Below are 20093 nucleotides of genomic sequence, written 5' to 3' on the forward strand. Positions count from 1 at the left end.
GAGGTGTTAAAATAAAACATGCTTGTGCAAATGATAATGAGTCTTTCCCCAGATAAATGACCTTTTTTTATATTTATAGATGGACAATTCAGTATAATAAGAATGTTCATTATAGCAAGGGAATTGGTCCATTTTGTATTAACTGTATTTAACATATGGTGAGACATATGCATCACTTTGCTGTCAAAAGTACTATCATTGCTGGTTCAATATTTGTGTATGTCTAAACCATTGTTGCACATATAATTCCAAAAACAAGAAACATTGTCCCCCTCCCTCCAGATCTGGGAGACTTGCCTTTTTTGAGGGATAAATAAAAACCAAAGTACACGAGTGTTACGAAAATGAGACAATTGGTTATTTGAACACTTGTATTTATTGCAGTAAAATCTGTTATGTGATCAAACTTGTGAAAAATATTCACCCTTTGAGGGTACACTCGTAATCTACCAGCGTTTATTAAAATACATTTTCTGAATTTTCAATATAAAAAAATCCATGGCAAGTTTTATCAACCTCAAAATTTGATTATATTCCTCATTGTTGCAGAGGCTTTAACCTGGGGTGGAGGGGGGGTGAGTTGCTCTCAAACACACTTGACATTGCAACTTGGTCAAGTCACAAACATTAAAAGCTTTCATTGCCAGAATGTTTTAAAGAAATATTTGTTGTCATCTTAATGGTTCATCACCTTCTGCGACTTGGACAGAGTCAGCAGAGGTATGGGTGGATATACATTAGGCTAGACGGGGCACAATTATGAGATGTTTGCATCACTGAAAATGTGCCCAAATATTTAGGATTCTCTACCATGATCAGCAAGCGAAGCATAGTAATGCGCATAACCATTTTTGATAAAAGTTCAATCCAGACAATGATATTCCTATTTTTCTTTTAGACAGGAGAGATCGGGGTGATCGTGGGGACCGTGGTGGTGGTGGTGGTGAGACAAGAATGGAGGAAACTCCTGACACTATCTTTGTCACTGGTCTTGGAGAAGATATTACAGAAGAGGATCTAATTCAGCACTTTGGCAGTATTGGAGTGATCAAGGTTACTAGTTCTTTTCACATAGATAAGAATTTTGGTAATTAATACATTTGCCTTAAAGTAAATATTTTGGTACATAGCAGATGATTTGACATTGTTTAAATTATTTACATATTCTTTGCATTGGAAAGTTTTAGGTATACTGATCATAGACCATGCACATATTTTCATGAATGTCTCATGGTCTTGGACAAAATTTATTCCAGTTTTATTTTGGATTTTATGGTAGTACATAATGAACAAAACCTAAAGTCCCAAAACTTAATTATGTGATATAAACTGGAGCTCAGTGATGTTGTCTTGAAAAAAATTGCAGTCCTGTGTGAAGTGTCGTAAATGGGGTTATACAGTCCTACCCACTTGTATCGACATCACTTACGTCAACAAGCTGCCTATTTCAACAAAAAATCCCCGGTCACTTGGTCTAATAGTACCAAAATTGTCATGCTTATATCGACATAGAGGTATTTTTAAAAAATGTACAGAAGCCCTTGGTCCCAGCTTAAACAAATCTAATCATTTATGTCGACAAACTGCAATTTCCGACCCATACTTTGTTCAACAATTACCCCGTTAGCATGTGTCAATGTATACAATAATATTATGGCTTCATTAATCATATCAGCCGCATAATATCTTGTTTGCTTTTATGTACTTTTCGATGACTTCTGTAACTAAATACATGTACTGTTTAACCCAACTTGAGAGGTTTTCATTTCCCTGTGAATAGCCCCGTCCCCTTGGTAGCCTCAATAAGATGGGAACTGACTGACCAAAATCTAGGTCAATTTAAGTACATGTAAATAACTATGCAACCATGTGCTAATGCCGACATTGAATATCGTAAAGAATGTTTTTCATATCAGGATGTGAGCGATGCAGTACTCTTGTGGATTTTATTACACAAAGGTAACGAAAATGTAATTTTTCAATATACAAAGAATTTCACGCTGGTTTTGTCTTCATGTACTCTAAATTTCCATCGTTTTCTCTAAGTGTAAATGCTACACACTGACGACAGGTCACACCTTACTGATGAATTAAACCTGTATCTTTTTCAGCACCACACAAACACACTTATCTCGACATCTGCCTATTTAAAAAATATATTTAATCGGGCCCGAGGATGTCTACATAAACGGGTAGGATTGTAATGTATACAACACTCGTGCTTGGATTTTCCCCAAATGTAACCAGAAAGTGTCATTTAAAGACCAGTTCCAATCAACTGAAACACGTGCTTAACGGTGATACACACATGATCCACCAAATAAGTTTAAACAGTATTTGCAGATTTTAAAAATAACTTTAAATTTTCACCTTGAAATTGCTTATTTTTATTATTGTTGTGGGGTTGGGGAAGGTGGTTCAATTTGTTATAAAAATGAAAGTGGGGAAACATTTTTGTTAAAACCTCGGAAATATTGCAGGATTTGACTACTTTTTATTTTGTTGGCTTGGTTGTTAGCTGGGGAAAGGGAGATCAATATTTTTCCATGTATCAGCATTGTGGGAATTGTAATAAGGCAACTTTCTCTTTGCCTCGCATCTCATAGCCTTGTTTTGAAGAAAGACACGTGCTAGAATGGTAAAGTGACAGATTTCTACATGAAAAATGCTGTGTGTGGTGGGGGGGTGTTTTTAAGTTCAAGCATGAATGGGGAGCGGTTGTACCTATATTGGTGTAAATGGGAAAGGAAAATGCAGTTACATGAGCCACACCTCAGTTTGAAGGTTATTCCAAATGTATATATCTCTAGTGTGTTAACTATCAGACACCTTGAAAAGCAATAAAAGTCCTTGAAAGTCTTCGAATTTTGTCATATGCAATGAAGACTAGTTTTATTGCATTTTCAGTAAAAACAATTTATAGAGGGTTATTACTGTTTTTCTAGACTGATAAAAGAACTGGGAAACCTAAAGTGTGGATCTACAAAGATAAGATGAGTGGAAAACCCAAAGGAGAGTGTACAGTGACATATGATGATCCTGAGACAGCCAGTGCTGCAATCAACTGGTTCAGTGGCAAGTATTAATTGACCTATGATAGATATATGAACTTCTAAGAAAACATCACAGTGCATGGATTCAGACCATGTATTTTTAAGATTTTTCATGTCTGAAGTAAAATGATCTTTGATGAGATGATGAGCCATTTTCCAGGTAAAGGGTAAATGTAGCCTGCCAGATGAGACGAGGTTCTTCAGAGTCCAGTACTTCAGAGGAGCATGTGGTTAAGGACAGCATCTTTTTGTTCACAAGTTTGGTTGATTTAGCAATGTCAGTTTGTCATAGACTAGATTACTTCTGCAGCAATACTCTTAATTTGTGATGTACAGCAAATATGGCTGACATTATTCAAAATGAAGCATTTGCAGAGTGTAAAAGTGGAATTGCAATGGCTCAGATTGTCAAGTGTTGGACTTGTAACTTGTAATCCAGTGATAGTGGGTTTCTGCTTTGGCTGGTTGGTTCATCTGTCGAGTGCAGTAGAGAAATATACTTGACTCCTATTTCTGCAGCATGAACCAACTTTACAGACCTGCTAAGTCTTACCTTTTTGCCTCAAGTCTTGTGAAAATTACCATTAATAAAATACGGACCTGCAACATACTAGCAAAAACTACGGAAAAAAGATCCAGATAATTGTTTTGTCCATGGTTTATTTGTATCTGGTTTTATTTTAGAAGTAGTCAAATTAGCCTAACCAGACTAACTTTACAGCAGCACCCTAAATGCTTTACACTGTCCCTATTTGTTCATGTTTTGGAAGCAAACTACTGATCCAGATTTCTTGGCCAGCTGCTGTTTGGCTATTTGGCACATTTGAGGTGAGCAGTTTTTTTCAGTTTTGTGTCCTGTGGTCTGTAATCAGAATTCTTGGTATATAGTGCTGATTTAAAAGTTCAGATATTTTCTTTAAATTGGACCCAAAAAATCTTTAGAGCACTCTGGTCCAAATTTACTTTCTGCAAGACAACATTTGAAATTGGCTGCTTGAGACTCGCAATAATGTCTTTGGTATTGAGAAGTTTGGGTTTGGTACAGTAACATAAGTTGGTTTTTTTTAGGAAAGTGACAGTAGCTGACCTAGGCTCTTCAAATTGTAGTATTCAAACCCACATCCTTTTGATCACAAGTTGGGTGTTCTGGCCATCTGAACACTGCCTTGATTTGCATTCATTTAAACAAGCGTTTAAAGTTTGAAAGCGTTCTTTTTTTCAAATATAGCATGTGGAAAAAAATATTCAGATCATTTATAAAGAAGGTAAATGTGGATTTTGGGAACACGGAGGGATGCATTGATGGGGTTGTGTCACAGGTCACCTTTCAAATCTTCCTAGCTGAAACGTGATACTCGACAATATGCTGACATTGTTTACTCTATAATTTATTGTCATTACAGACAAAGAATTTAATGGGAAAGTCATCCATGTGCAGATAGCACAAAGGAAGATCAGTGCATTTGGAGCCAGAGGTGGTGGATTCGGTGGCGGCAGAGGAGGTGGAAGAGGTATGAAAAGACTGTTTTAATTTTTGTAAAATTACCTTTTTGTCCCAGATAGACCTGGATTAGATCAAATCAGACAATCTTAGGCAATATGTAATTTGTGAAGCAACTTTATTTATTGTGGGAATAATGGGATAATGTTTCTACTCGTCCAGTGGCATCTGATGGAAATAAAATCGAAAATTATCGAAAGACAGAGACACTACCAGTTGAAAAATATGGAACAGCATAAAATTGATTGGAAACCTGATTGCTCAATTGGCAAGTAAACTGATCACCTGTGAATTCGCATTTTGCAGTCTTTCGCAAAATGACTGGAAATTCAGTTGCCACATTTCAATACAGGGCATCTAATGTTTTCGAGTTTTATAACTATGATTTGAAAGTTGGAAGCTTCCAAACTTATTCTCTTCCAAAATTTCAGGAGGGACAGTCATTAGAGTTGTTTTCATTTCAGTCAATGCTGTAAATGTTCATAACAAATTACGGAGGAGGGAAGAAAATTTTTAAAAAAATAGTTGGTTTGGTGGGAGGGTTCAACAAAAGTGAGGAGGAGGTTTATGAACAAACTGGCATATTGTGGCCACTAAAGTGTTAAATCTATTCAAATTGTCTCTGGGGGAGCGTTCTACAAAAAAGGAGGAGGAGGAGGAGCTTTATGAACAAGCTGGTGAATGGACAAGGTAGATTCTCTTGGTCTAATATACTTTTTTTTTGTTCGTACCCATTGAAAATAATGAAGAAATTTGCAGATTTAATTTGATAGTTCAGCTGTACCAGGGTCCATCTGCGTTTATTTAATGTGCTTGTTGACCCTTTTTTTTTAGGAGGCCCTGGAGGCAGAGGAGGAGGAGATGGTGATCGTGGAGGAAGAGGGGGTAAATATTGCCTTTTGTATTTCCAAGCATTTTAGACTTCGTTATATTTTGATTCAGACTTCGTTTTTGGTATAAAAAAAAATTGTGGCAGATTGGATTTATGTCAAGACTAAAAATTAACTTTTAGTCTATAGTTTGTATCTTGGTGTTGGCATTTGTTTGGGATTTTCCAGTAATGCAGACTTGTTTATCCCTACAGATTGTCTGTATTTTGAATTGATGAAGCCTGAAAATACTTGCTGCAGAATGTTGGTCAAGATTACAGAAAACAGCCGATTCTGCAAATTGTCATTTCACTTCTAAAATTTCTTTAAAAAAATTTGATGCAATTTAGAATTACCCATTTTCATCTGAGCTCTGAAAAGAATCACAATACTCTGGCATATATTTTTTTTAAAAAATAATCTAATATTGTTAGGTGTAGCAGAAGATTCTTAACTTAAAATTGCAGAAGTCATGAAAATTGGGCCGTTTAGTATTGCAACAGACAGGAGTAGTGATTGTGACAAACAGTTGTACCCAGTCTGTGGAAGACTATTTGACAACGATACGGGTGAAGTCATAGTGCTCTTCTTTCATTAACAGTAGATTCCACTAAAGAAAATTTTATTTTATTTGCTTGATACTGCTTTGAATAAATGTAAGTTGGCAGAAGTGTATGGGGGTTTCAGCTGATAATGCATCAGTGATGACTGGAATTCATAAAGGAGTTGCATTCTGTATTTTTAAGAACGTCTCCATCATTGTACATATCAGGTTGTCTCTGTCATATGATGCACCTTGCTGCAGGAAAGGCTGCTGATAAATTAGAAGAACTCCTGAAGTACCAAATTAGCACTCTACCTGACAATGTACTTCATGTGGACAGAGTTGATTTTTGCATCTCATCTCCCAGCTAAAATACCCAACAACTGTAAGATATAAATTTCCTCTTTGTCAGGTTATGAAAATAATATTGGTTCTTTACCATTCTGATGTTGACTGAGATTGTTCAGTATTGTTAACAAAAAACGGTGAATTCAGTTCAAGGCCCTGTAATCCAGCACTTCGTGCTCTGCTGGTTTGCAAAACATTCATAGTCTCAGCTGGTACAAAGTGTTTTGAAATGTAGTATGAGAGTGTTGCTTTTTAAAGCTCAAATTTATTCTCTATGAATACTTAAAGCACTAATTGGTGTTAAAAGCCCAGAGGGATAAATAAATCATTTTATACATGTGCTCATTGAATTTTTATCATGTTATATGATGATTACTCTTTTTGTGCACTTGGATTACACTTTTCCTGGGTTGAATATAGTGTCTTGACAGCAGATTGTGCTCAAGCAAATAAAAATGGTCATGCTCAAATCTGCCATTAAATTGTGCATGCTTTTAAAAAACATAAGAAAAAACAACCTTGGTAAGATATAATTTTATATATATATATAAAAATTCTTTTTCCAAGGTATGGGAGGATTTGGAGATAGAGATGGTGGTAGTGGCGGTCGCCAGGGAGATTGGACGTGTCCAAAACCGTAAGTTGTTCCTGTAAATAATTATAATATTCTCCCAAAATAAGATTTGTAGCCATCTTGTCTTGGCACTTCGGTACTGACTTTGCACTGGATGTGATGAGGGTCCATTCCAACCAAAGGAATAGTCAAGAATAGCTACCATGGTGTATCCTTGAACAAAACAAGTTCACTTGCCAGAGCTATAAAATTCATTCTGAATATGACAGGTAATGGGTGAATTGTCTCTTGATTTAAGAATGGAGTTTATAGCTGCTGGTTCCATAAAAGACTGCTTAGGGAAATTGAACATCTGATGTGGACTAGCTAGTGACGCATTTGGAAGTTGTCAAGTGATAAAGTGACCCCATTGTTTTTTTGTTGGGGTTGAATAGAGTTATTTCTTTCCTTGGCACTTTCTGTATAACCTATTTCAATTCATTTTCACTGAAATTTTTTTTCTTCACTTGGCATATTTCAGTATGAATTGTCTATTTGGTGAATGATGACAGAAATATGCAAATTTTGTTTTGTGTTCAAGAGACCAAAATTTATTTATATTGACATAATTATGTGATCATTTAAAATGATGTGAATAATGAGATTTGGTAATTTCGAGTCGATTGTTAAAATGGCCTTTGGCTGCTTTGCATTATGTAACCATTCTGATTTGCATAGTTTACCCACAACTACATTGCAGTAAGTTCTAGACACTTATTTTGCCAAAACTTTTGATCCATATTTGAACAGAAAATAATGCTTCATATAACAGTTTGATTTTTCTGGGAGCAAACACTAATAACTAACAATACAAAAGTTGCCTAAAATGTTTCACATTTCCTTCTTGCTTCTCTCTCTATAGGGACTGTGGTAACAACAACTTTGCCTGGAGGGATTCTTGCAACTTGTGCAACAGTCCCAAACCTGAAGGAATGGGGGGTGATGATGGTGGTAAGTACATTTTTCATCTCGTTAATACAAGCAAACCCATTGGGTCAGCAGAGTCCAAGCCTCTGATGCGTGTATGTGGACAGAGAGAGACAGATCAAACATGAAATTCAGTATTACTTGAAGCTTAATTCAGTGCAACTGCTCCAATTCATAAAACCCATGGGATGGGGGAAAGTACGAGAAACTTGGCTTTTTATAGGCCTAATGCAAGGCAGGTTGTATTTTTGTGTTGGCATATACCAGTCTGCTTATCTCTGCACACTAGCTAGTTCTCTGCCTACCCTAATTTTAAAACTGGTTAATTAGAAATGCTTTTATTTTTATTTATTTTATGGCTTAACCCGCAGATCCTACATACATATAAGTTGACAGAATGTTGTTTTTGACTGAATTGTAATTCGTGTAAATCTGAATATTAATCATTAGTAAGGTTATTTATGTAATGTAATACGAGTAAAACCAGATACTTGTATCATGTCAGCTTGACTAAATTTTATTGAACAGAGCATAACATATCCTTCACATATTGACCAGGACAATGATTCTGTGTCTAGCCGATCCACATCAATATAGAACTTGTCTAGCGGCTGGTTTTCATACTCTTAATAGTGATGAATGAGAATCGGGACACTAGACCATTTATTTTCATGGACAGTATTGGAACAAGGCCCAGCTGGCCAAGATGAATCTTGGTATCCAATATACAACTCTGAACTCGTATAGTCCTTGACAGTTTGAGGGAAATGAGGTGGCACAGTCAAGGCCTTGAAAGTTTGGGAAAATCGGGCAGAAAACCCTGAGGTCTTTAAAAGTCTTTGAAAATTGAAGTAAACTCAAACATTTTAACTTCTTTCCATAATCACATCAGATTGTCCAGGTTTGTTAGATTCGAATGTAGTAGAGTTTTCATGGTTTCTTTCTTTTAATTAATTATAGTTTGAATTTCATCACTAAACACTATTGTATTTTGCATTCGTTGTTTTCTCTTATAACATAACTTGTATACAAAATGTTAGCAAAATAGGTCTTGGAAATCTCCGATCTTTGAAAGTTGGGGAAAATCTTTGAATTCTGTGTGAATCTCTTGAATTTGGTCTGTGGAAAGGTCATTTTCAGCTGTGTTTTCCAGATTTGGATCAAATGTTTCCATATAAGTAGAATGCAGTGGAACAGTTGTAGCTTCTTGAGCTTCTTAAGTGGTATTCATTTGTTGCATGATAAATTTTTACAATGGTTTTCTTGAAGTGCAATTAAAACATCATATGCATCATTTAGTTTCCTTTTAACTAATTTACGTTTTTACTTGCATGTTTATGGTATAATTTGTCTGAGAAGAGCATGATTATTTACCAGTGGCATGTGTCCATACTTGTCCAGTATGACATATGAACCCTTTCATAATTCCAGGGGCAATTTGGTTGATAACATAGCCTACTATTTTTCGGGATATTTTGAACAAGTAGTGCTGCTCGTTATGTTGATACAAATGGTGTTGAAATCATTTGTGTACTAAAAAAATTGGGCAACTTTACACACATTATGGGAGGCTCTTGTGCACAAATTCAGAGCTACAGTTTTGGATAACATTAACAAAGTTGAACAGAATGAACCATAACAGTATTGTCATTGTTTAGCGTGCACCCTGATCCCAAGTGAATTATGTAAACCAACTATCTTTTTTTTTTTTTTTTTTTTTTTTTGGGATAGTGGTTTTAAGACTCAACGAGTGGTCATGAGAAACAATTCATCATATATGTGATTTAGCAATGTAGGGCGTAGACAAAGAACTGATAAATTTCGAGTAAGAGAAAAGGCAGCTATGGTTGGTCACACTGCTTCACTGGCTTGACAGTGAGTTCTCTCAAGATCTTAAAGCACATAAAATAATTATACAACTGTGATGGTGTGATTTTACTCTTAAATTTTTCTATACATAATAGATGTGAACCAAAACTGTAAAATGGTTACAAATGATGTTGAACGTAATGTGTAGTAATTTGCTTTAACTATTAACAGGCAGGCCTATCCTGTATGGAGTCAAATGGGCAACAGGTGTTTTGTTTATAGAACACTGCACTGTGCAACCTTGGTACATGCATATCAACTACCTACAAAGCCATACACTTTGAGATAAAGGGTTAACTGACCATAACCAGGCTACATGGATGGCTTGCATTATTGACCAGAAGGCACCAAATAATATTGGTGGGGGTAAATGGTAAGGTTTACTGTCCTTATGGCCTGTTTTCCGTTGTCCAACATCCATCCATTATTACATATTAATGCTACTCCCAAAATGGAGCATTGGTCCTAAATGAAATGGATGCTGCTCCATGGCACATAATTATTGGCTGCTAATTTCCTTTCAGTCTTGTAGTTTTTGTAATTTCATTCATCTGATCAGTTTAATCTCGATATATACTGACATTGTTCCGTAGATAGGACTAGTGAGAGTGAGGATTGAGCAGGAATAGTAAACGGCAGAAGTTTACTATTCCCACTTGTGAGCAAAAACATTTATATTAAATTCTAGGCCTGTGCTCAGGTATCCATAATGACTGCCATAAGAGCCATCTTTCAAAGTTTGGCACTACTTTGAATAGATGTGAGGTTGGCAGGTCTGTAGCCATTGAACCACCGCTAAATCTTGGAATTTGTGTGACAATCGTCTATGTCAAAACTCAATTTCTGTAAAGGTATTATTGTGGATATTCGCTATTTGTCAACAGGTGGAGGCCGAGGTGGTCGTGGTGGATTTGGAAGAGGAGGAATGGGTGGCAGAGGGGGACCACGAGGTGGTGGTGATGGCTTTAGAGGAGGACGTGGAGGAGGAGGCGGTGGAGGTATGGGAGGTAGAGGAGGTGGAGGGTTCAGAGGTGTGTAGTATCAGATTTGATAATCACGTAATTGAAAATTCAGATTCACGACTACTTTGCCAAATTGTAAAACAAGGACCAGTTATATATTCTCGCTCACCTGGAAGAGAGCTTTAATTAAGAAGTTCGTTGAAAAGTTTTATAATCTTGCATGTGGCAATACCTAAATTCCTCAATTTTAAGTCCACTGGTCATAGAAGAGCTTATGGGGATGACCTACTGTCTGTCCATGTGCACAAGATGGTTGTTTTTACTCTTCATTGGTGGATGATTGCCTGGAAACCGTTGGTGTTCAATAGATCGTTTTAACTCTTTGTTGTGCTTTCAAGCCAATAAAGTTACTTTGTTACCCTTTTTAAACACTTGAACTTAATGAAGTGTATGTCGAATACTTGGGAACTCGGATGGCAACCAATTTTGACTTGATGACCATGATACTTTGCAAATATACATTCCTCAACTGGAGATAATGCACATTGACTAATTCCTGTGTTTGTACTATTTCCTGTCATGTTCTGAGTACAATACATTGCTACTTACATGCCAACCATTATGCTTTTGGTGTGGTTATCACGCTTTCATTTTCACGAAATTACATTTTCTGCAAGACTTTGGATTATGCTCATTTGCTACATTGAAAAATAAATTAATAAAAATTGTTTTGTCATTTTATTTTCATCTCTTTAATTCAGTGTCTTATAAATTTGAGAATATTCTTTTTTAAAAAAGGTGACTGCTATGTAAGAATGGTGCAAGAGAATTTTCCTTATTTGCTACTGATAGCAGCTTTATTGACCCATTTTGAAGAAAATAGATGGTCTTCTTTAGAAGGGAACTCTCCCCATAAGATTCATTTTAATGATCAGGTAGTTTGTGAACCAATAAGTAAATCTAAGAGCAGATAGATCTTTTCAAACTTCAAAACCTGTCAGATGAGAAAAAAAGTGACAAGTCATCACCACTTTACAAACTTCAAAAAGAATGAGAGTATTGTAATGCATCATTCTGAGCACCTGACCATGATCATTGCAGAATTCCAGTTCACGATCATTCAGCAAAGTTGCACGTATAGACTAGTTGAGTGAGTGCTGCCTATAAATAATTTTTCAGTATTTTTTGTGATTGCATGCTGGTTTAATCCATATGGATTTTTTTCTGTGACAAGAATTTCGACTAGCTGCAAAACCATGTTAGTCGTGAAAATGCATCTTTTTTCATGCATGCTGTAATTCTGGCATGTAATATATAGATTGCACTTGTTATGCCCCAAATTACACTTATTTATCACTTATAATAGCAATAATTACACTTACCTCTTGGTGATTGGCATGTATGTTACTGAATCTTGTGAATGCCACTTTTATTAACCGTTGGGATTCTTTGTATTAATTGTGAACATTAACACTGTATGTACTGACATATCTTGGCTTCGAGGATGATTTCAAGGTTTATATTTACTTATCTGGATGCAGTGTTCGACCAGATTTTGTGAGTGCAATTTTTGGCAGTTCTATATGGTTGGCTGTGAAACTTGGTGCAGATCATCAGAAAATGTACATTGTCGTGTGATTATTTTTAAGAGTTGTGCACGTATCAAACCTACATTTGTAGGAAGTGGGAGGATGGTCACTTTCTAGCTCCTGCTAGCAATGTAGACAATTTATGACCTTGACTTAATTTGATTCATTTTTGTGCTATTTCAGTAAACACCATGATAGATTCTTGTAGTACTTGGTATGAATTGTTGTGAAAAATTCCTTTACATGTGCTTTCATACGCAGTTCAACTTCACAGTTGTTGAAAAGATGCATTACGGTTTGGGTTGTTTTATTATTTTGTTTCCTTTATTTGTTCAAATAAATTTAAACCCATGATTGATTTTCTTCATACCATGAAATGGATTTGGAAGATGAGGCGAGTTGTTGTTCAGTATGCTTATCAAATCTTTTGACCAGTTTTTAAGCAATTTTATAATATGGACACAACTCGTTATGGAGTAGTGAATGTGTTTTTGTGAGTAAATTGCTCATTATTCCTCTAGTTAGTATGTTGTGGATAATGTCAGCAGTAATTAGATGGGAGGGGGAATGCTTTTCGTATGTACAAGGAGCCAGGAAAGTGTGAAAAACATTACATACTGTTTATATATAGATGCTTACAAGAAAGCTTGTAAATACTGTTGGTCTCTTACAGGTGGCATGAGAGGAGGATTTGGAGGAGGAGATCGTGGGGGACGAGGAGGTGGTGGCAGAGGAGGCAGAGGTGGGGGTGATAGGTAAGTTACACTAGACAATCTTTGACACATGAACCTCTGGGAAACATTTCTTGCAATGGAATGTAAAATTGGACTAGTTAGGGGTTGATGCTTGAAACAATTTTTCATTTTACATTACAACTTTATTAGCAAAAATGGAAGGTGTAGCTGTATCTCATAATTTTAAATCTAGTGTCCTAACAAAAGCTAAATTGGACATGATTTTCTGTAATATTTTCAGACACTTTCATCCCCCAAAAATTCCAAATTGTGATGCACAGTATTCATGTCTTAATAATTTTAGCACATATAATACAATGGTCTTGTGCTACTGTGTAGTTAGGGGATTAAGAATAAGTTTCCTCCAAATTGAACGAAGCCTATTTACTGTGCCAATATTGATCCAAGTCTGGAATTTTCTGCTACCACTTGAAGAAGAAAAAAAATTCACATTAAATATAAAGTTCTTTTTTGGAATGTTAGGAGATTGCGGAACTCTTCAATCGGTTTAGATACTGTTGCTATTTGGGTGTGGTGCTGAAGATAGCCGATCCTCATTGTCGGCTTCATATTGGTATGTTGTGCAGAGTATAAGACTTCCAACATGTCAGCCAATGTTAGAGAAAAAAATAATATCCCCACTATTTCTTTAGGTTCGTGAAGTCAACAAAATGTCTTGTGATAAATCATTTGGTAGTTGCAACGGGAACAAATTGAGTATTGTCATCAATATTAACTTTTGACACCTTGCCTTATACAGTGAATGTTACTATCATAATCAGATCTTGCTAAATATGTAAAACTCGGAAGACTGTTGGTGCAATTTTCAGTGCAGAATCTTATGCTCTGGATTTTTGGAAAATAAATGCATTTAGCGTATACATTAAAGTGCATTTAGTGTATACTACATTAAAGTACATATTGAGTCAACAACCAGATATGAACAAGGTGGTTGGGAGAGAGCACTTGTTCTATTATCCCAGGGAGCAGTAAATGCCGATTTATACCTTGAGTATATGGGAGCTCATGTTCCACACTTGAACAAGTTGTGAAGTGAAAATGAAGCTGACATTGCTTTTTACTAAGGCATCCAGTGCAAACCTGATGACAAAATGGATTTAACTGTTTGAGAATGTGTTCAGGTTGAAGAATGCAGCATTGAAAGCCCAGTAGTATACATTTAGCTGGTGCCTTTATTGTTTTAGTAAGAACAAGAGTAGGAGTCTATTGTATTGCTTAGTGATTTCAGACCTCCCCCATAAAGGTGTACAATTTGTAAGGTCCTGCCTAATTTTAAAACAATCTTTTTCTTTAAAAAAATGTTTCTGCATGACAACATGTGCAGACTTGATACGATTTACTCAGGATTTTCCAAATGTTTGTTTAAAAATCGGAAAATACCTTTTTAAAAATACCTTTTGATTTATGATGGCTGTGCAAAGAGAGCAAAAGGGAAACAAAAATTCTGCAAGGAACACGGTACAATTAATATCAATATAAAAGATGACACTGGAAAAATAATTTACATTTTATGGCTGGAGCATTTATTTTAACATCAGGTAAAAAGTATATGAGAGCAGAGATGTCAGTTCCTTTGTAAAGTTTTGTAAACACTGAGCTTGTTTTTGTGGGGGTTTTTTTCCCCTCCAAATCCTAATTGTTTTTCTTTGGCATGATTTTCATTCCACTCAAGGTGACGGGTCTGCATATACTGTAAAGCAGAGTGAAGTTGACAATTTTATTCTGCAAATTAAAAATTATTATCTTGCTAGTTACGTCTTTTAAATCAAAAAAAAGATGTGGAATAAAAAAGTTAAAAGGCATGCAAATATTACATAAAATCTAGTGGCCCCAGTTTTATGTCGGGTGAACTCACTTCATTTAATCAATCGAACACTGGTTATACCTGTTGTGTACGTAACATAAGCTACATTAAATTAACCGACTCATTCACAACTGGGATTAAAGATGGCAAAGCAACCAAGCAAAACAAATACTTTGTAAAGAGCTTCATTTCACCTAAGTAGGCAATCAAGTTTCAGAGAATTCCTGAACTGGCACTTAGAATATCCTCGAGGATGATAAGAAATTTCACCATTACTTCCAATAAAATCATGACATCAATATTGTACTACCAGAATAATGCAAAAATTTAGTTTCGACATAGACGATTATCACACAATATAAATTTCATTAGATTTTGAAAAAATGTGAAATCTTGTTTGGTGCCTCAATAGTTAATCTCGTTCTCTGCTACTTCAACTCCCAACATGGCAGTATACTATTAAATACTATGGGAACAAGACTAATCAACAAAAAGCAGTGACATGTAATCCAGATTTTTGGCGTACATTTGACGGTTTCTGAAACCAGTAGAAATGATCTTTCACATACTGGACATTTTGAAAATAAATGCTATTTATACAAAATAACGAACAACTTCATGAGAAAAAGCGTATTATTAACAATTATTATTGACATGATTGTAAAACAAGGATTCGGTCATTAAACCACCCGTTGTTTTTTTTCCTGTCTTCCTCCTCCCCCCCTTTGCAGATTTTTTTAATTTTTGGATGTCCCTCCTCGCACCCTTGATTATGGTGCTGTCTATTTGTGGACCCCATTGTGCGCGAATTATTTAGGGAGAGGTGTATTCATTTGTTCATTTAATTCATTTCATTCTACTACTTTTATTTGCCAGCTTCTATATACCTGCTTTTGTTAATCCATTTCATTTTGCACTCCATTTTCAATGGCAACATCTAAAACTAAATGATTTATTAATACAAAATATGTAGAAGTAAAAAATTAAATGAAAAATCATGATGCACATAATTAGATTCCTGAAGATTTATCTTCTTGCATCAACATTTTCTGATAAAAAGATTTTCAAATTGGCATGAAAAGAAAAATCTATTGTCAGGAATACAAATCATTATGGAATTTTGAGAAATATCTCAAAGATTGCCTTTCTACATTTGTCTATATGTAAATGTGCTAACCATAAACATGATAATCGGGAACTATGCATTTTTGTTTTTATTTATGAATAGAGCAAAAATTTTATAAATGTTGGCATACCTGTCAGAGTTGAAAAAATTAAACATTTCATTTGTTAGCTTGACATGTAAGACTACTTGATGTCTGACAGTTATGCAAAAAGTGCTTTGTGTGCTGGCATAGTGACCATTTCTATATGTATTGTAGGATGGTAGCCTAAAGTACTGAAAACAAAAAGAAAATAAATTTACTTAAGTTTCTGCTTTTAGGGAGATCACTTTGCAACTAACCTTCAAGTTGTACAACAGTGATCTTCTATTAGGCTGCAAGGTAAATAGGCCATGCAAACATCAAAATGTAACCACATATTTGGCTGACATGTTACAATGGTTAAAGAACCTGCCCATGGGGTTATCGTTAGGCAGAAGGGTCAGTATACTTTGCATCATGTTTGCCCAATTTGTCTTATGTTGCTGATGTTGTGTAGTCTCAAAATTGAAATGCATTTGATTTTTAGAAAATGCACATTTTCCCACAATATTTTCAAATTCAGTTGAATCTGGGTTACAAGTAAACAATGGAGAAAAAAATTTCATCCTGGAAATAAAATCTGGAATGTTTGCTTCAAGCAAAGCAGATGCCTGAAGATGCACATTTAAACGTCCATTGCCTTTATTCTTTTGCAGACCTAACCGTGATGACAGACGTCCTAAACCTTATTAGGATCCCACATTCCCAAAGTTGACATAGAAAGCAATCGGACATTAATAGGGTGGCAAGGATAAAGGATTCCAGTGTTGGCGAAGGAATTTTTGAGACTTTTTTGTAAATAAAATGTTCACTTGACTGTGAACAAGAACATCGAGATTTCTGCTGCTACCTTGCATTGCCATTGTGAAGTTGCTAGGTGTCAGAATTGTGTAATGAAGAACTAGTTTTTATTTTCTGCATCTTTTTTTATACAATGAAACTTCGTTGCATTTTAAATTAAAAAATTCATCTTTGTCATAAAAATCATGTCTGTGTTAATTTTAACATTCTAATGTCATGTAACAGTTCACCGTTTTCATGTTGTCATGATGTAGAAGTAAAACAATCCATGGATTAGTGTTTTGGTGTTTTATTTTAGATCACCAGATGATCAGTTCCAGTGGGCTTGTGGTATGATCTTGTGTGTTGTAACAGTTACTACTTTCAACTTATCATAAATCACCAAATTTCAAGCACTTTTGTCATTCCTGCTCAATATCTAAAAGATTTTGCTAGGGATGCAAAACCGCTATCAGATATGACCACTATTAATAACAAAATTGGCATCCTATAGTTATACCCCTCAAAAACATATGGAAAGAAAAGCCCATTTTAATGGAAGACTTTAATCTTGTACACAGAAATGGTGTTGATCTACCATAAAATGAGGGTAAACATACATGGTACCCAGGTAAGGCAGGTTTTTAAAAAAAAGAAAATGTATGCCAGTATACTGTTATATTAAAAAGATAAATTTCTAAATTGCATCTATGGGCAAGTACCCCACATTGAAAGTGCTTTCCCTGTGTCCCATGCATGTTTTACTGGAACAGCCCTGAACATGACTCTCCAAGAGGAAGAAATTTATTTAATGCTGATGCCATTAAAAACAATTAGAACAACTTGTTCAAAACTGCTGCATAGAATTTGTAACAGAAAGTATGCTGGCACAAGAGACCGGTCATTTATAGGGTGTCGGGGTTACTGGATTGTTTGAGCCCTGCTAGTCTTGGACTGAAAGAGTTATGGAAGGGTCTGTTTTCCATCCATCATTACATTTGTTTATGATGCTAGTCCTAAGCTACTTGAAGGATAGCCATGAAATTGACAATTTCATCCCATGATCTAGTTGGTCATAAAGGAATATGGAGTCAGACTGATATCCAATATGACCATATCAGTGGCCATCTTGAAAACTTCATGCTACTCTAACAGAATGGATGGAATTATCATCATGGGTTTTTCACTAAAAGACTTCTTGTGCTGTCTAGTTGATCCTAATTGGTGATGGTCATATCAGCGTAGTTTTCTAGTTGGTCCTAATAGTGCCATTCAGATGTTCAATATGCCTGCTGTAGTGATACTCGCTGGGGTTTTCATTGAAGGACTTGTTAGGTTATGTAGTGTGAGAAATGGTCATCAAAAAATTTGGTTACTTTGAAATGGCTGGCAATAAAAGCATTGTGCTTTCACTGAAAGATTTTTATGATTTGTTACGACTATGATTCTGGCCCCGAGTTGCCAAGTGGTCTAAAGCGCTTTCCGTTGCGGATCACTGAAATCGAGTCTTGGATTTGGCCAATGTGGGTATGTGAGAAAGCTTTCCAGTAGCTTCTCAAGGGTCGTTGGTTCTTTCCAGGGATTTCCTGGGTTCTTCCTAACCATTAATACTGGCCGCTATATATAACCTATCATGTGCAGAAAAATGTCGTTAAACCCTACAACAACGACAGTGCTCTAAGCCATGTAACAAATGGTAAAATCTCACAAGTTTTGTGATGTGTTTACAAACTTTTGATGTATCAAAGAATAAATCCACAATGACCTTGCCTGAATTGACTACAATTACAACTGTTTTAGTCCAATAATGAGCACATTTTAATTTGTTACAAGTCTATGCTCTTAAAATAACTAGCAGAAAAGAGTGAAGACAACAAGCTTTGTAAAATTTAACAGAATTTATTTACCTGCCATGCAAAGAGAAAAATGAGAGGAAAAAAAGACTGTTTTACAAATTGTAATCCAATAATTAAAACAAGTAATTTAAAAGTTCTAAGTGAATCTCGGTTCAAAATCCCGATTAAATTCAAGATGGAAAGCGATGACATCTGTAATAGCATTGTACTGATGTGTTGAGTCTCTTGTTGAAAATAATAATCACATTTTGAATTCCAGTGAATGTCTTTGTCCAAGAATTGTATTGGAGCACTTTTGTATTTCCAGAGAAAATAATAGCTTGAATTAAGTAATTTAAAGAAAATGAAAATTCAGCCCTAACTGGTCACAATATGATGCAACTTGACGTGTCAGATGTTCTAATCCTGATTGACTAGATTTGATCAAGACATTAGTTACACGACTAAGACGCAAAATAGATTCCTGGGTGGGAGGTAAAAAGATAATGTTTCTGGAAAAAATCGAAGTTTATTACCAATTAACACGTGCTACTTGTGATGTAGTGCAGGTATGACGTTGACTCAATCTACTGATTTTTGCCAAGATAAAAAAAATTTCCTATACTGTCACTGATTTTGGAACAAGGACAGCAACTAGATGTAATGTTATTATTAGTTGTTTACATGGAAAACAAAATAATTTTAAAAAATTTGAACAGTGTCAAATCCAGTAAACTTGTTACATTACGATAGCATGTAATGGAATAATAAAAAAAATTTAAACAAATAGAATATGTATAACATAGTCCAGTAAATGATTAATTAATTCACCCAAATTAGAAGCTGGACACAACAACTGGAGTGAATCTGATGTAAACCAGATTATATTCCCCTCTGCATGTCCCAGGGCACAATAGTGGAAATACTGTCATCATAAGGTGAAATTGACATTCTGGAAGTCGAGGTTAAAACTAGACTCTTAAAATTCAAATTGAACTAAACATGTTTAAAGTAAATGATCTATTAGCTATGTATTGTGTACAAAATGGATGTCACAGGTTAGGTACGCCATTAACTATCTGGGACAAAGGTCGAGTACAGAAGTCGTGCAAAACAAATGAGGAAAGCCAACAAATTGTGCAAATTTATGCGCTTTGAGTGCAGTGATCTGCAAGAACTCCCACAAAATAGTGTAGTCGCTTATAAAAATAAACAGTATACAAGGGCTAGTGGTGACAGGTTGAAATGCTGGTCGAGGTGTCGTAGTGCTTGTTGTAGGCAACTGGGTACTTCGGCATGACAAAAATGGGTGTTGAATCAAATTTGATCGGTATGTTGTAGTTCTAATGTAACACTAATCATGGAACGTTTACAAATGATTGTTTTTAAGTGTGGGCTACCTAGAAAACTCTGACTGGCTGATGCCCAGTATTCATCTT

At 35.5% G+C, this 20093-nt stretch overlaps 1 protein-coding gene across 6 annotated transcripts in view; it reads left to right on the forward strand.

Moving 5' to 3' along the window:
• LOC149775031 (uncharacterized) overlaps window positions 1-17113 on the forward strand; it is a 43632-nt gene extending 26519 nt beyond the window's left edge. For 4 of the 6 annotated variants that reach the window (XM_089944012.1, XM_089944014.1, XM_089944016.1 and 1 more), the window contains 9 exons: window positions 899-1053; window positions 2946-3075; window positions 4457-4564; window positions 5389-5439; window positions 6883-6952; window positions 7791-7879; window positions 10609-10755; window positions 12949-13030; window positions 16696-17113. In XM_089944012.1, coding sequence (XP_089800138.1) covers window positions 899-1053; window positions 2946-3075; window positions 4457-4564; window positions 5389-5439; window positions 6883-6952; window positions 7791-7879; window positions 10609-10755; window positions 12949-13030; window positions 16696-16732 — 869 coding nt within the window. In that variant the 3' untranslated portion in view covers window positions 16733-17113. The remainder of the gene's footprint in view (window positions 1-898; window positions 1054-2945; window positions 3076-4456; window positions 4565-5388; window positions 5440-6882; window positions 6953-7790; window positions 7880-10608; window positions 10756-12948; window positions 13031-16695) is intronic. The other 2 variants (XM_089944013.1, XM_089944015.1) reach the window with 2 other exon arrangements.
• Window positions 17114-20093: the final 2980 nt, after the last annotated feature.

The sequence above is a fragment of the Sinohyriopsis cumingii genome, chromosome 19, assembly GCF_028554795.1.
Source record: "Sinohyriopsis cumingii isolate HCF-2022 chromosome 19, ASM2855479v2, whole genome shotgun sequence".
NCBI classification, from domain to species: domain Eukaryota; kingdom Metazoa; phylum Mollusca; class Bivalvia; order Unionida; family Unionidae; genus Sinohyriopsis; species Sinohyriopsis cumingii.